This window comes from Candida orthopsilosis, assembly GCF_000315875.1.
Source record: "Candida orthopsilosis Co 90-125, chromosome 2 draft sequence".
Classification (NCBI taxonomy): Eukaryota; Fungi; Ascomycota; class Pichiomycetes; order Serinales; family Debaryomycetaceae; genus Lodderomyces; species Lodderomyces orthopsilosis.
The window spans coordinates 1,617,834-1,633,261 of NC_018295.1; the positions used below are offsets into that span (position 1 = coordinate 1,617,834).

Consider the following 15,428-nt stretch of genomic DNA (forward strand, 5'->3'; position numbering starts at 1 on the left):
AGGAGGATACCGAAGGCTTACTCTCTCACCAACACTCAAGTGAGTAAAATGTGACCATTCCTCATCTTTGGCGGTTCTCGTTAGACTGTGTAGCTGAAGATTACTTTCGAGACAATATCAATCGAGATACGTGACAGGCTAATAATGCATTATAAACAAGGTTGCCTAATTAGGAATGCTCATTAGTTAACAAAGATGCTGCAAACTATAAGCTACCACCAAATAAAATAAACTTTATTTCCTATTTTGGCAATAATGGATCAACCGAGAAAAAACACAAAACCACAATTTTTCAACTATCAAACTCCCATTAAGGAAAACACATTGTGTGACAGGATGTTTGGGACTGTGATGCTAAACTGTCATATATTTATATAAAAGATGATCTGTAGATCCAATGAATGGTCCTATGCTTTTTCTTGCCTTTATCAATTGCTGTCTTCTCATTCATTTGATAGAACTGGAAATTTTGCAACAAGTCTGAAACGTTGATTCATTCCTTCACACATATAGCATTCAAGTAGAAAGACTTGACACTTTCCCCTACAATACTCCGACTTTGAGCAACTCACTAAATTCTTCGCTTTAAAACCATTCCATATGAAGTTAAGGCTTGTTGCAGTAGCTCTTGCTGCTGCCAGTATCACAGAAGCAGCTCCAATCAAACGAAGTTTTCTCGATGACTTACTTGGACTAGATGACACCACAACAACAAGTGCATTGACCGGCGTGCAAGCTGCAGCTGCCACTACCAGTATCCCTGTCGTTGCTGGTACACCAGCAGCACTGGCCGCCACCACATCGAGCACAGGGGGATTTTGGGCTAACTTGTTTGACGGATTTGGCAGAAGCTCAGCCACTACAACAGCAGCACAAGTTGCAGCCCAAGCAACAACCCAAGCCATTGCACAAGCAGCTGCTACAACAGCATCCACACCTACCACTTCATCGGGCGGTTTTTTTGCAGATCTTTTTGATGACTTTTTTGGGTCTAGATCAACAACTCAAGTTGCTACTACTACTGCTGCCGCCGCTGCTGCTGCTACAACAGCAGCTCCTTCTGCTCAAACACCTACCTCTGTAGCTGCTATTCAGCCTACAACAACAACTTCACCAAGTACTTCTAGTGGAAATTCAGTGGAGGATTTATTTGCCTTTTTATTAGGAAGAAGCTCCTCTGCTCCAACGGCTACATCAGCCTCTCAATCAATTCCTTCATCTGGAAATTCAGCTAGTGGACTGGGTGGTGGTCTTTTTGGAAATAATGGCGAATCCAGCTCTTCAGCTTATGGCGCTTCTTCACAAGCTTTAGCTTCCTCAGTCGTTACAAATACCTATCAAGGCGGCTCACCTGGAAAATACACAGGCTCTATCAACACTGCCACAGCTACTGCTTCTAACGGAGGAAGCTCTGCAGGTGCAACAGCTGCTGCTGGTTCCAAGGGTATTACATACTCACCATACACCAAAGATGACCAATGCAAGACTGCCTCGGAAGTTGCTGATGACATTGCAAAATTAAGTTCCTACGAACTCATCAGACTCTACAGTACAGATTGCTCAGGAATTGAAAACGTTTTGGCTGCAATGGGCTCAAGTCAGAAACTTTATTTGGGTTTGTGGAACATTGATACACTGTCCGTGCAGAGTGGATTATCGGAAATCAAGAGTGCAATCTCAACAAGCTCTAGAGGATGGAGTCTGGTACATACAATTGCTGTCGGTAACGAACGGGTAAACTCTGGAGAAGCAACTGTCTCACAAATGCAAGACGCGGTAGACACTGCCAGACAATGGTTAAAATCTAATGCAGCAGACTATACTGGTTATGTCGTTACTGTTGATACTTTAGTCGCTTATGTTGCTAACCCACAATTGTGTGAAATGTCGGATTATTTTGCAGTAAACTCACACCCATATTGGGATGGTGGTGTTGATCCAAGTGACTCTGGTCCTTGGTTGGAACAGCAAATTTCAAACTTGCAAAGTGTTTGCGGGACCTCAAAGGACGTTCTTATTACTGAGACTGGATGGCCCACTCAGGGAGACGCTTATGGATCTTGTGTTCCATCGGTCGCTAATCAAGTAGCAGCTGTTAAGTCGATTAAAAGCTCTTTGGGATCCAAAGTGATCATGTTTACAATGTATAACGATTACTGGAAAGATCCTGGTGCATATAATGTTGAACAGCATTGGGGGCTTTATGGGGATCCTTCAGAATAGTTTTACCATAATCACAGACCTTGATACCAAAGCCGATTCGTTTATTCAATTCTTAATTATATTAGTATAGTCAATAAAAAAGGTTTTACAGAGATACTCAACAACACATCTTGTGAAGGAAGTCTTTTTAGCTCTTGTACTCTCATTCAGAATTGGTTACCACCGATTTGTATCTTATGATAATGGCGCTACCGTTCATTACACCTTCTTTCAAAAATCAACATTGAAACCAAAGAAAAAAACAAAATAAAATGTGCAAACTGTACACTCTTTACACTAGCACAGAGAGGACTACTTTTTATCACTCATTATGTCCGAAAGGGAGAGGAAAAAGCTTCTGACAAAGCTCAACTCTTTGTTTACAGAAATTTACAACCTTAAAGATAACAATGAATTTGTTTACAAGTACTTCCAAACATTGCCATTGAGGACAGGAACCGATTACTACAAGGTGATTAAAAATCCCCTTTCCCTTCATGCTATTGGAAGAAAATTAAAGCAACTTAAGTACGGGGATGCACAAGAATTCATCAACGACTTAGCTTTGATTACTTGGAATGCAAGGTACTATAATTTACCCGGATCTGATGTTTATAAAGATGCACAAGTTTTGGATCAATTTATAGTTGATGCCGTCATACCTAAATTAAGAAATGATAAGGCAGTGCCAAATGGACCGAGCCTAGTCTACCCACATATCGGTGACTTGCCGGATGAGAAAGATCGGGAAGCTGCATTAGGCACACCTAGTTACGCATTTAATCAATCTCAAGAACTAAGACAGCAGCCACTTGTGCAGGAAAACTCGCCAATATTGAAAATGGATGAATTTGAAATGAGTGTTACCCCACAAGCTGAACCAGCTTCATTGTCAAGGCCTTTAGTGAGAACTTCGTTCAATAGAGAACCTGTATTGAGCACCCCCAGCAGAAATAAATACAACAGACATCATCAGAATCAGCTGCAGGTTGAGAGTGGTATAAGAAGAGGTCGTCCACCTATTATTGACAAGCCATTTGAAACTCGTATAAAGTTGGTCTTGAAAGGTTTCAAAAAATTGCGTGACAGTCGAGATCGTTTGTTGATAAAACATTTCGACAAGCTTCCTGATAGTAAACTGTACCCCGACTATTATCAAATTATAAAGGACCCAATAAGTTTAAATGAAATCAGGGTGAAAGTGAGAAGTAGAAAATACAGCAATGTTGATCAATTCATCAATGACTTGGATTTGATGTTTGCTAATTTTCAACAATACTTCCAACGTGATCCGTACAGTGAAGAATTCATGGACTATCAACAGTTTAAAAAGGAGGCAAATGTGATTGTACAACATGAGTTGAGCAAATCAGATAAAGAAGTTCTCATGGCTACTTCGTCCGCAAGTGATGGGGTTTTGCGTTTTCCATTGGAGTCTTTGGAAATCGGTGGCTATTCGTATAAAATTGGAGACTGGGTGTTGATGAAAAATCCAGCTGACCCTGAAAGACCAATTGTGGGGCAGATATTCCGGATTTGGTCAACCGAAGATGGTAAAAGGTATTGTAACATGTGTTGGTATTATCGCCCCGAACAAACTTGCCATGGTGTCGATCGTTTATTCTTCCAAAATGAAGTTTGCAAGACTGGCCAGTATAGAGATCATTTAGTTGATGACATCGTTGGCCCTTGCTATGTCTTGTTTTTAACTAGGTATCAAAAAGGTGATTTGCCAGAAGGGGTGATACCCTCCACATCCCCTTGGTTTATCTGCGAGTTTCGATACAATGAAAACACTCATGTTTTTAATCGTATTAGAACTTGGAAAGCGTGTTTGCCGGATGAAGTTAGAGATGATCCAGAACAACCTTTAATTCCGTTGCATGAGACTCGTAAATTGATCAAATACGAATCTCCCATAAAGTCCACGTTGGAGCCGGGAGCAAAACTTAACGATCCAATCCCCGATCCTGTGCCTGGTACTTCAAGCTCCCCACCTATTCGAGGATCCGTGTATATTACGGCACCTATACCTAATGATGATTTGGGACAATACACCACTAGTCCGAACACCGTGCCAGTACCTGACCATGATGATTTGAAGTCCGGTAGAAAGGCATATTTGTTCACTCCAATATCACAGTTGAAAGGTGGTGGTGGCTCGTCCGGTGCTGTATATGCGACTACCCCAGCATTACCGCATGGATCACCAAATCATGAAACATCAAGGCAACCTCTTGGGCTGATGTCTACCTTGCCTTTGGGAAGGTCTGCAATGAGCCCACCTTTAGGTGACGTCACGCCATTGGGATCAGAAGGGTCATCTCGTTACCAGCTACTTCAACAAGATGACAAGCCACAGTTGCCTACTAGTTATAAATCTTTGCACGATCTGTTACAGGAGAATAAGAAAATGCAAGAACAGCAATTGCATCAATTCCAGCAACAGCAGCATCAGCAAATTTTCAAACGTGCGTTGACTCCTACTCCAACAAGTTTTGTTCCTACGGGAACCAACTATTATAATAGTGTGCCAGCGTATTCCAATTTATATGCTGGTGGTATTTTGTCGTATGGTGTTGATGCCGAAGAACTTGATAATTTGAAAGAATTAGTAAACAAGCGACAAAAGAGAAATCCTGATGGAGACGATGTCGATGAAGTTATATTTTATCGTTCACCTCCAGTACAACTTGCAGGTAATAGGATAATAACAGATCTGAACGTCGAGCTTGGTCATTCGGCTAAATACTTGGCGTGGAAGATCAAGGCTGAGGCTGAGAGTAAGTAAGAGCTATTTGTGTATCATAATGTAAGACTAGTCATGGAACGCCATTATCTCTCTTTTTGTTGTGGAATAATTTTCGATGCGAGCGAAAAGTGTGCAACTCAACTTCAAGCAAAGACTAAAACACTCCAACCCATTCAAATGTTATGAACAAGCAACTTGCCGAATTTCAAGAGCATTTGCTCAAGTCAAAAAAAATTATAGCACTAGTTGGTGCTGGACTCTCTGCCTCTTCTGGTCTCCCCGTTTTCCGAGGGTCTCAAGGACTTTGGAAGAACTACAATATGATTGATTTGGCTACTCCGGATGCATTTTACATAGATCCGGGTTTAGTATGGCAATTTTATTCTTGGAGAAGGTTTAGCGCATTACGAGCAGAGCCAAATGACGGTCATATAGCATTAGCCAAATTGTCACATATGTCGAACTTGAAATACTTGACTATACTGCAAAATGTAGATGGGTTGTCGAATCGAAAAAGAAGGAGTGACCATGACGACACCTTTTTACATGATCCAAAAAAGTTGTATGAGATTCATGGAAGCTTATTTACCTTGAAATGTACTAGCTTTATGTGCAATCATGTGGAGAAGAATAACTTTCGCCAGCCATTGACTCCTGCATTGGAAGACTCAGAGTTTGAATATTTGAACAGGAGAAAGAAAAGAAGTCGAGAGGAAGAACAAGATACTCGAGAAGAGGGGGAATTTGACCCTCTTGTTGTAATGAGCCGACAGGACACTTTTACATCTATTTCTTCATCGCCACAGTTTGAGCCAGTAAAAACAATTGATGAGAAGGATTTACCTCGATGTCCTGTATGTGACGGGCTCATGCGCCCTGGTGTTGTTTGGTTTGGTGAGTCACTACCGTTGGACTTGATTACTGGAATCGATAGCTTTATTGAACATGGCGAAGCCCCTGATTTAATTTTGGTGATTGGAACTAGTGGAACAGTCTATCCTGCCAATAGCTACGTTGAGAGAGTGAAATTAAAAGGCGGGAGAGTAGCTATATTCAATATGGACATTGAAGATGATGTGGTCAATGGCAAGGTTGATGGAACTTGGGGGTTTAAAGGTGACGCAGCAAAATTGTTACCAGTTGCTCTAGAGCCATTGATTGGCAAAATTAGATAGAAAATGAATTCTTCAGTACGGTGCGAGTAATATGGAATCTGAGGAAGTAGTCTACAACTTGAGAGATCATATACAGGAAGGGAAAACGTAAGTTGTTATTAACCGAGAATAAACAAGTGTCTTTGTATGTTGCATTATGCTACTTCAGTGTAGGAGCTATATAGGTGAATTCAAATGATCCTTTATGTATTCCTTTCTTTGTTGTTTATTATGTCTTCTGAGTACCTATTCACGCTTGGCTTCCTTGCATTTCCATGAAATGGCTTATAGAATGGATTTCCAACATATATAATAGTGGATGTGCTAGACACGGATGCCAGTGTTGAATTATTGTGAGGTGTGACGACGATTCTTGACGCTGAATTCGTAGGGCACGATGGTTGTCGGGTCCGACTTAATGTGTCGATGGAAGTAATTGTAACCGATGGTTTTAATGGGGGTCGCAAAAGTTGTGAATTCTCTTTTGTCGACTTGCTGATTCTAAAGTTCATTTGTTGTGGTTTGCTCTTGTTGCAAAATTTATACGTAAATATGTCATTACCTTTGAAATGGTTTGCATCAAAGGATTTGCTTTTAGTGGATAAAGAAAGGGACAAACGTCGTTTGGCTTGGCATTCATTAGTTGTCAATTTTCTTCGTTTGTTCAGTATAGGTTTGAACGTTGGCATGAGGTAGTCCTCCTCGTCCGGCATTTGCAACGGTGAGGCCAAACTCAACGTTTTTCTATGACACATGTTATTGGACTCTGTAACCATACACGCTGCTGAATCAGGGTGACTGTATATAGTTGGTGAATTCTGGGACAACAAACTTTCCAAGGAAGGCAGATTATTTGAGGTTGATTCAACCGATGGTGGCTCCAATGCTATCTCATCTGTTTTCGAATTGGGTCCAGGTTGTGACCATTCATCATCAAGCAGCTTAATCCATTGAAAATTTGAAGCGTACTCATTGATCATCTCATTACTAAAGGTGAATTGCTCACAATCAAATGCAAAGTCTTCGGTAGGTGATGAGTTACCCCTTTCCAGTTTCCGCACAACTTGTGTAGGGGTATTGTTTGTGGCCGAGGAGGTAAGGGAGGATATAATACTTAGTTGGGGAAAGATCTGCTCAAAACATAATGAAGTATCTAACAAAGCACTTATCTGTTCATCGTTATTGACAAGCTCCATGTTTACAAGTGAAAGGTGGAACTTGAGGCTGCCTGTTTCTTAGGATCTGTTGGACAATTCGATCAACTAAGTTTAATCAGTAATGGACAATGGATCTCCTTTATATCAACACCACAGTTTATTAGTCTCTGGGGTATGTGTGTGGATGTATGTAAGTTTATGCACCTGTCAATATTATTCTTGCACACTTTCACATTAACAGGAATCACTAACGAACTAAATTAGCTTGTTAAAGTGTGTTAGTAATAGAGCTTTAACCAATCAAAGGCGGTGAGCTAGTTGTAATTGGTTACCAACTTGGTAAATTCTGTATACTGTGTATTTCAAGACGACGCCTTTCAACGGTATAAGGATCAATAATAGAAAAGTAGGCAATTTCAGCTTCGAAAAATTTTAGTGAATTCGTGCTGAGAATTGATTGAATATATTCAATTCGTATTTTTTCGAGAATCAACTGTGAAGCCTTTGATAATGGAAAACTTAATTTGATTGGCTCGGATTGGAGTAAGGTCGGACCTTATAGATCTGAATGAAAATGGAAGGTTACAATTATAATGTTCGCAGTTTTAACTACTGACAAGAAAATTTTCGTAATTATTCTTGATATAGATAGTGGACAAGGAGGGAGGCAGTCGAGTGAGACGTTCCGTTGCACCTACACCACTATTTCCCGAGTAATTGACAAAAGTAGCTTTTAAGTATGCGGTGTTGCCAAAGATGTCTTAATTCGTGAGGTACGGTCAATGGCTTTCCAAGAAGTTCCTAGTTCTAATGCAATATCACTGAATTGTGATCTAAAGTTCTGATTTGTAATTTTCGGCGATAGTTGTGTGATCTCAAATCAAAGAAAGATATTTGTTTGCGATCCAGGGTAATATTGTAAAAAACCTGTGTGAGTGTGGCTAAGTTGAGAAAAATGATGTGGGCGAGACGAAACTGAAATTGACCAGGAGCCTTAAAGTATATATCAATAAACCAGTTTGTTCATTCTGGCTTCTTCTTTTTCTTTACTTTGTTCAGTTTAGTTTTAGTTTCTTCATGAAAGCTTGTAACTTAGTTAAACCACAAATTTCACAAAGATACATTGGTGCAACATTACACAAACAGCAAAATCTAAAATTTTAAGTTGAAATGTTACAAAACTTGTAAAGTGCGACACTGGGTAAAGGACACTTGAGAAGATATCTTTGTTAAACCAATTTTGTTGCAATCGCTGTAATTATAGATACAGTTGATAGTTGCTGTAGCCGAATAGGGATCATGAACCTCTCGCTAATACTTTTCTTCTTGGGTTGTGGTCATAATTTGTTATGTTAAATGCTTGATTTCAAATTCTTTTTTTCTGGTCTGTTGTTCTCTCTCCTCTTTGGGGTTAAATATTTTAGCGCACATCACAAATTGGCCATGCGTGCCACAGAGGCGGAAGCAAAAAAACAAAAATCATTGAATGATTTCGAGTGCACAAAAGAAAGCCTTCAAAGCTACGTTATTGTGTGAAATCAAGCAAAGTTATCGTTGGGAAGAGTTTACCTCTAAGCGTTGAAACTCCAACTTTGAGCGGTGCCTCTTCAACCTATTACTTTGAAGGGCACATTTGAAAGTAGACTATTGAAGCAACTCAAAAAAATCAAGCAGGGAGATATACATAAAGTAAAATAAATCTACAGTCTTGTTGAATCGTCGAAAATGAAATTTTTTTGAGGTGTTGTCACTATTGTACATAGGAAAGGTAAACCCAGTTCATTTTTTTAATACGACTTCAAATGAACAATGACATTGACAAGCTAAACCGTGTGTGAGTTATAGGTACTCGTTGATATGAAAGAGGGTTTGGTTATGTGATCACGCATAGAGTGTTAATGACCTCCAATTACTTCCCGGTTGGTTCTAGCTTCGTCAGCCATGCCGAAGTCCGAAATGAAATTTAAAAATCAAGGTTTTGTGCTTGGTGGTTTTTGCACTATCCTTCAACAATTCTACCACATTCGTCACAGGAGACTTTGTGTTCATTAACTGAAAAAGATTTCTTCAATAAAGAATAGAAAAAGTGGACGTTGTTCATCTAGACGAAAGTGGGCTAGTAGGGTAAGCAAGTAAAGAGAGAGGCTGGTAGAAGATATAGTATGAGAGGGAGTCACATCAACCATGGAGAAGTAATTAGTGATAACTCAACCCCACCAATCACGAACGGAAAAGTTGTAATGATTTATATATTGAGTAGCTAGCAGGCAAAGGAAGAAACCACGTAAACCTACATTTTTGATTCACAATTACGAAAAAGCGTTGACATTGATTTCATGTAGTCCATTGGTGTAAAACTAGTGTACACCCAATGCACGAAACGCTAATTACACAAGCGCCTATCTCAATTACTTTTACATTAGAATTGTCTTTATTGTAAATTCAAAACGGAGTTCGGTAGTAAATTGGAACTTTTAACACATACGTGCTGTGTATATTGAGCTATGTATTTAGATCAGATGTGAGCCTACTTGGTACCTCCCCCGCCCCCAGTGACACATAGCATCAAGAGTAACAACGAGTTCTACGTTCTTTCCCTATGATAAATGATGTATGCAGTCTAAATAGGGAGACATGTATCACAACTCTGTAGCATTGTCTTCGACTAAAATCAATCATACTCAGCCACAGCTCAAAACTCATCTAACCCCAACCTATCACCCCACTCCATCACGCAACAACCCTGCGTTTTATTCATCCACGTAATAATTCCTCATCAAATCTATCCTGCATTACTCTCTGTGGTGTAGAGTTTGCTTCTGGAGGCAATCCAATTTGTAAGTTAGCATCTATAAGTAATTGATTACGAGCCCAAAGTTGTCGTTTCTCCTTGGTTTTGGCCTGTAGTTGATTCGAGACAACTTTATTGATCTTCAATCCTGTATTCAATTGGTTCAATAAAGAATTGTGTAGTTGTTTTAGTTCAGGCAAGTCAGTAATCTTGTCAATGTTTTCAATTTCATCCAAAACTGGATTTTTTGTAATATATTTTGACGCTAACTTTTTCGAGTCTTGAGATAAGAAATGCAAGATGTTTTTACTATTGATTTCAGGGATAATTTCATTCGGATGCTCAAACTGGTATTGCTTCTTGGCTATGTTGACAATATCATTATTGGCATCATTTTCATTAATAAATGAACCTTCTTCCACCGGTTTGGAATCGAGAAATTGTTTGATTCTAATATCACTTAGCCAGTATTGTCTTGTATCTAGTGGGAGGTTTTCAACATCGCCAATTGTAAATTCATTATCTTCTTTAGACTCCACTTCCTTTAACAAATTGACAAATTCATTATTAAACCACCATGGCATTTTCAATTCATAATCATCATCAATAATCCTAGCATATTCTTCATCACTCAAGTTCTCCACATTGAAACCCAAATCCAATTGTCCTCGCCTAGCTTTCTCCTTCAACGCACTTAATTGATCCTTTATGTTGTGTAAATCATGAACACCTTTAACATGTTTAGTCAAGGCATCTGATCGCGTAAAATGTTTCTCACATTCAGGTATAGGACAAAAAAATGGCTTTTCGCCTGTATGTGTACGACAATGTGATATCAAAGAGAACCGACTTGGTTGTTCTACTCCATAACGTGAACAATTTTCCCATAAGCAAATGTTTTTGGGATTCGTTGAAGATGTTGTTTGAGGTCCAGTGGTTGGAGGTCCAATATGAGTGACATTTACATGATTGACTAGATTCGTGAGATTCGTGTGTTGTTTCTCGTTGCATTCATTCCATCGACAAGTAAATTCCTGAGTTGGAGACATGCGATTGTTGGTCAGAGGTGCGGTAGTGACTTCACGCGACTCCGATCCTGATACAACATCTTGAGCGATTGGTGCCGCCACTTGCGGTATCTCTACCTCAGTTGACTGTTCAGCATCTCTAGGCTCTAGTTTGACTTCAGTAGCTCCAATCATTGTTAGTTAGTGGAGAAATTGCCGTCACCATTCTAGAATCAATTTTTTTCTCTTTACTTTTGGTGGAATTTGTTGCAATTCGCGCACTACAAAGGTCCTACTTCCGTTATTATGTTATTTACATTCACGATTTTTCTCTATATTCTCTACTATGGCCCTATAACAATTCATCCAATCTAGCAGCAGGATTTGTTTCAATAAAATCTAGTGATACTTTATGTCCTAATAACTCTCTAATGTTAGAGACTCCATATTTAATCATAGTTGGTCTTTCCAATGATAATCCCCATCCCAAAACACGTAAATTCTTTGGCAAACCCATAGTCTCCAACATCTCTGGCCTAAACATACCTGAGTTACCGATTTCAACCCATTTCTTCAATCCTTTGTGATATGCAAAAATTTCTAATGATGGTTCAGTGTATGGATTGTAGGCAGCTTTGAATCTCAAGTTATCAACACCCATCTTACCGAAGAAATCATCCATAAACCCAATCAAATCACCTAAAGTAATGTCATATCCAGCAATGACACCTTCTACTTGGTGGAATTCTGCCAAGTGAGTAGCATCTACGGCTTCATTTCTGAAAACACGATCAATGGAGAATAACCTCGTAGGTTTAGGGTCCTTAGCTAACTTATACAACATTGCTGCTGAAATAGCGGTGGTGTGTGTTCTTAAAACCATTCTCAATGATTCGTCAGCTTTCCACGGGTATCTGTATCCAATGGATCCATACTTCCCATCTTGGTGTACTTGTTTTACATTCTCCCAGTATTCCTTATCTTCTGGTTCCTTAGCCTTTACCGGATCTTTTAAATAAAATGTATCTTGTAAGTCTCTAGCTGGATGTTGTTGAGGAACAAATAACGAGTCAAAATTCCAAAAGCCAGACTCAACGTATTGATTTGATGGCATCTCAGTAAATCCTAGTGAGAAAAAGATTTGTCTGAATTCTTCTCTAACTTTGTTTAATGGATGTAATGCACCTGATTGCGGGTAAACACCCTCTGAATTGAAATTGTATGGTTTGAATTGAGCAGTTTTCCATGAGTTATTCAAAATCATATCGGAAGTGATATCAGTTTCAAGATTAACAATCTCAAGAGCAAATTTAGGACCCTTTTCAATCTTGTATCCAACAATTTTTGTTAAATTTATCAATTTTCTCTTTTTCAATTCAGTTAATTCCTTCTTGTCATCTAATGAACCGGTTTCTTTAATAGTCTTCAATTCTTCTAATACTGTATCATTAGGTAATTTTTCAACATTTGCAATCAACTTGTCTCCATCTTTGCTCAACCATTTGTTTTTGAAAGCTTTACCTTGTCCAACAGCTCCAGCTGTTCCCAACTTTTCCTTCAATTCAGAAATGGTTAAATTGTTTAAAGCCTTCAAAACTTCGTCTACAACTTGCACTTCTGGTGTGGCACCGGCCTTGAGATATTGTTCTGCCTCCTTGGTCAATACCCAGTGGTCTTGCTCAATTCTAGTGAAATTCACCATTTCTTTTGACCAAAGAGAAGCCAAATTAGAATGTAAAGTGTTGGCATCAATGTTGGTCAATTCAGTGACATCTAAAGTATTTTTGACAACTCCATTATTCGAGTCAACAAGCTTTAAAAGCTTCAACTGTATATCAGACATCTTTGAATATTGAGGACGATGTTTTTGACTATGATACTAACTCAAGATCGTTTGATTATAATGATTCATTTCTGAAAAAAAAAAAAGAAAAAATTCACAGTGAAAATTTTGAACAATATGCACGCAAATAGGGTGATTTTAAATGGGTGGTAGTTAAGTAGTTGAAGTGAAAGATAAAATGGGTTCTACAAGTATGTTGTGGGTTAGGCTATTGTTCTAGTGTATCGATCATCAAGGGGCAAAATATAGCTGCCTAGATTCATGTAGTAGATTTGTGTCTAGCGCAAAGAAAAGACAAGGAGTTCTGTAAAATTATATTGTTGTGATGATCGGTGGGTAGCATAATAGATAACAGAGCGTGATGATCTATTAAGAAAGTCCGTTGATTCTATTTTTAGCTAAAGTCTTGGGACTCTGAATCAATTGACGTAAAGTATGGAGAAATTGTGATCACACACAAACGCTAATACGTCATGGTAGATTAAAGTTTTATATACAGGTATAGCCGACAATCATTGACATATTTGCTAATGAAACAATAACCCATATACCCCTTCAAAAGTATGATATCATAGTGAAACCAATGTTTGCCTCTGTCACACTATACGTATATTTGAATTAGACTACATGGCGACGTAGGCCACAGCCGCATACATTAAAACTTCCTTACTTTACTATTGCTCCCTCCAAGTTTCCTTCTTTTCAATGTGAACAACCTCAAATTCTTTACTCTATATATCTATTTATGACCTGATTAATTGAACTCCGCCAAGTGTACCTGCTCCCTTAGTATCTACTGTTGTGTGTATATATCCTTTCAAATTTCTAGGATTGCTTTCTTGGAGAAGGGTATCAGCAACCAAAGGTTTTAAAGTTAAAAGCAGTATTTTGCCCCATTTAGTACCACATCGGCATTCCCCTTAGTCGTAATGAGATGAGTGGTAATTTTAGCAAAGATAAAGATATCAGCAGGTAGTGTACAAAATGCATATTTTGTTTCATTGAAATCTCGAATGATCTGTTTGGACTAAGCCATACAAATACTCCCTTTGTGTATGATTTTTCAGCAACGTCATTCATAACGGAAAAAATTCAAGGTTAAATAAAAAACGTTAAACGGAAACAAGGCAATGCAATAAAAAAATAGAGCCGCACAGTAGCAAACTTAACCACTCATCAAACACATAGCAAACAACACACAAAATTACTCTTTGACGATCATTCATCTCGAACCAAAATAAAAAAACTATAAATAGTCATTGAAAATCCCTGTTTCGTAAAACCCCTGAATTACCATCTTCTCGAGAACTATCTACATCCTAAAACAAACCAGTTCACAATGCCTTTTACTTGTTCAGATATTATTAAGATTATTGCTGCTATCATCTTACCACCACTTGGTGTCTTTTTGGAAACCGGTTGTAACAGCAGTTTCTTCATTTCCATCCTTTTGACTATTCTTGGTTATATTCCAGGTATCATTTACGCGTTGTATGTCATTCTAAGGTACTGATGAGCTGAAACCTACTTTTTGAAGCCGAAGGCTAAAAGTTAAGGTTGATATGATATGATGTGATGCTTAGAAGAGGCTCTATCTTTGTATTCAATTCCTGTTATGAAGAGGTTCGAAAGTTTTGTGTTTTAGTTTTGCAATTGAGTAGAATATAACGAAATATTTTTATGGTTGAAAGTGTCTTCGTGTAGTTCAAATCGCTCTTTCCTCTTTGGCTATTTATGGACCATCGCACTGTAATGAATAGGTAGTGCGTTGCACAAATGAATTTCCGCACGGCTTGTGGCTAATAATTGTTGCAAACTCATACCATTAATAGTCTACTACTCGGAAACTGTTATGAAAAACCTCGAACTTAATGATAAGTTGTTTATTTCCCCATATCTTCAAGTCATCTTCTCTCGTACAAACTCTAAAATAAAAATTTTGGAATACTTTGATATGAAATTTCTAGGTTGGCTATAGTTTTAAATCTGAAACCAATACAAAAGGGTTATATCGATCCTCGTTCACGGTGAAAGTAAATGTCTTCGAAATGTCTTTGGCTCCATGTGAGCAATGGCATGTTTTCTACATGCCAAATTCATACCCCGTGCTACCAACGGTTTGGTTTTGCACATGATTAGTAACAATTGCGATTGGTTTTTTGTGATTGGGTCAAACAAGAGAAAAAAAAAAGTACTTTCAAGAACTGTGTTTTTCAAATCTATCGGATTTAACACTAGAATTGCTTTTGGTGCAAGTAGAGAAGAGTTTGAAGAGACGAGTAAATATAAAGGAGAAAAAGTTGGAAGGTAGACTTTCCTCCATGACTTATAGTTTGCGCTTTTCCTGGCTTAACTTAAATTTCAGGTCTTTGTAGCTTGTAATAGCGCTCTTCATTTTCGCGACAACCTAGTTACATCACTCACACGACGTGGGATCATTTTTTCGTGTAAGCTCAACCCATATTCATATTCACGTGAAAGAAAATCATGAAGAAACTGTCATATGATGGTGGAGAACATTG

At 38.5% G+C, this 15,428-nt stretch overlaps 7 protein-coding genes across 7 annotated transcripts; 4 read left to right on the plus strand and 3 right to left on the minus strand. All coding sequences in view use genetic code 12, as the record gives it.

The window, feature by feature from the left end:
* Positions 1-600: 600 nt before the first annotated feature.
* On the plus strand, positions 601-2,223 carry CORT_0B07750 (Scw4 protein; the record flags this gene model as incomplete). The annotated part of the gene is made up of 1 exon (XM_003867869.1): positions 601-2,223. The coding sequence occupies one exon, from the start codon at positions 601-603 to the stop codon at positions 2,221-2,223; it is 1,623 nt and encodes a 540-aa protein (XP_003867917.1).
* Positions 2,224-2,533: 310 nt separating this feature from the next.
* CORT_0B07760 (hypothetical protein) lies at positions 2,534-4,993 on the plus strand (the record flags this gene model as incomplete). The annotated part of the gene is made up of 1 exon (XM_003867870.1): positions 2,534-4,993. The coding sequence occupies one exon, from the start codon at positions 2,534-2,536 to the stop codon at positions 4,991-4,993; it is 2,460 nt and encodes an 819-aa protein (XP_003867918.1).
* Positions 4,994-5,136: 143 nt separating this feature from the next.
* On the plus strand, positions 5,137-6,129 carry CORT_0B07770 (hypothetical protein; the record flags this gene model as incomplete). Its single annotated transcript, XM_003867871.1, has 1 exon — positions 5,137-6,129. The coding sequence occupies one exon, from the start codon at positions 5,137-5,139 to the stop codon at positions 6,127-6,129; it is 993 nt and encodes a 330-aa protein (XP_003867919.1).
* Positions 6,130-6,311: 182 nt separating this feature from the next.
* On the minus strand, positions 6,312-7,304 carry CORT_0B07780 (hypothetical protein; the record flags this gene model as incomplete). The annotated part of the gene is made up of 1 exon (XM_003867872.1): positions 6,312-7,304. The coding sequence occupies one exon, from the start codon at positions 7,302-7,304 to the stop codon at positions 6,312-6,314; it is 993 nt and encodes a 330-aa protein (XP_003867920.1).
* A 2,715-nt stretch (positions 7,305-10,019) lies between these two features.
* Positions 10,020-11,258, minus strand: CORT_0B07790 (transcription factor; the record flags this gene model as incomplete). Its single annotated transcript, XM_003867873.1, has 1 exon — positions 10,020-11,258. One exon carries the CDS (start codon positions 11,256-11,258, stop codon positions 10,020-10,022), a length of 1,239 nt encoding a protein of 412 aa, XP_003867921.1.
* A 157-nt stretch (positions 11,259-11,415) lies between these two features.
* Positions 11,416-12,906, minus strand: CORT_0B07800 (Frs2 tRNA-Phe synthetase; the record flags this gene model as incomplete). The annotated part of the gene is made up of 1 exon (XM_003867874.1): positions 11,416-12,906. The coding sequence occupies one exon, from the start codon at positions 12,904-12,906 to the stop codon at positions 11,416-11,418; it is 1,491 nt and encodes a 496-aa protein (XP_003867922.1).
* A 1,339-nt stretch (positions 12,907-14,245) lies between these two features.
* Positions 14,246-14,419, plus strand: CORT_0B07810 (hypothetical protein; the record flags this gene model as incomplete). Its single annotated transcript, XM_003867875.1, has 1 exon — positions 14,246-14,419. The coding sequence occupies one exon, from the start codon at positions 14,246-14,248 to the stop codon at positions 14,417-14,419; it is 174 nt and encodes a 57-aa protein (XP_003867923.1).
* Positions 14,420-15,428: the final 1,009 nt, after the last annotated feature.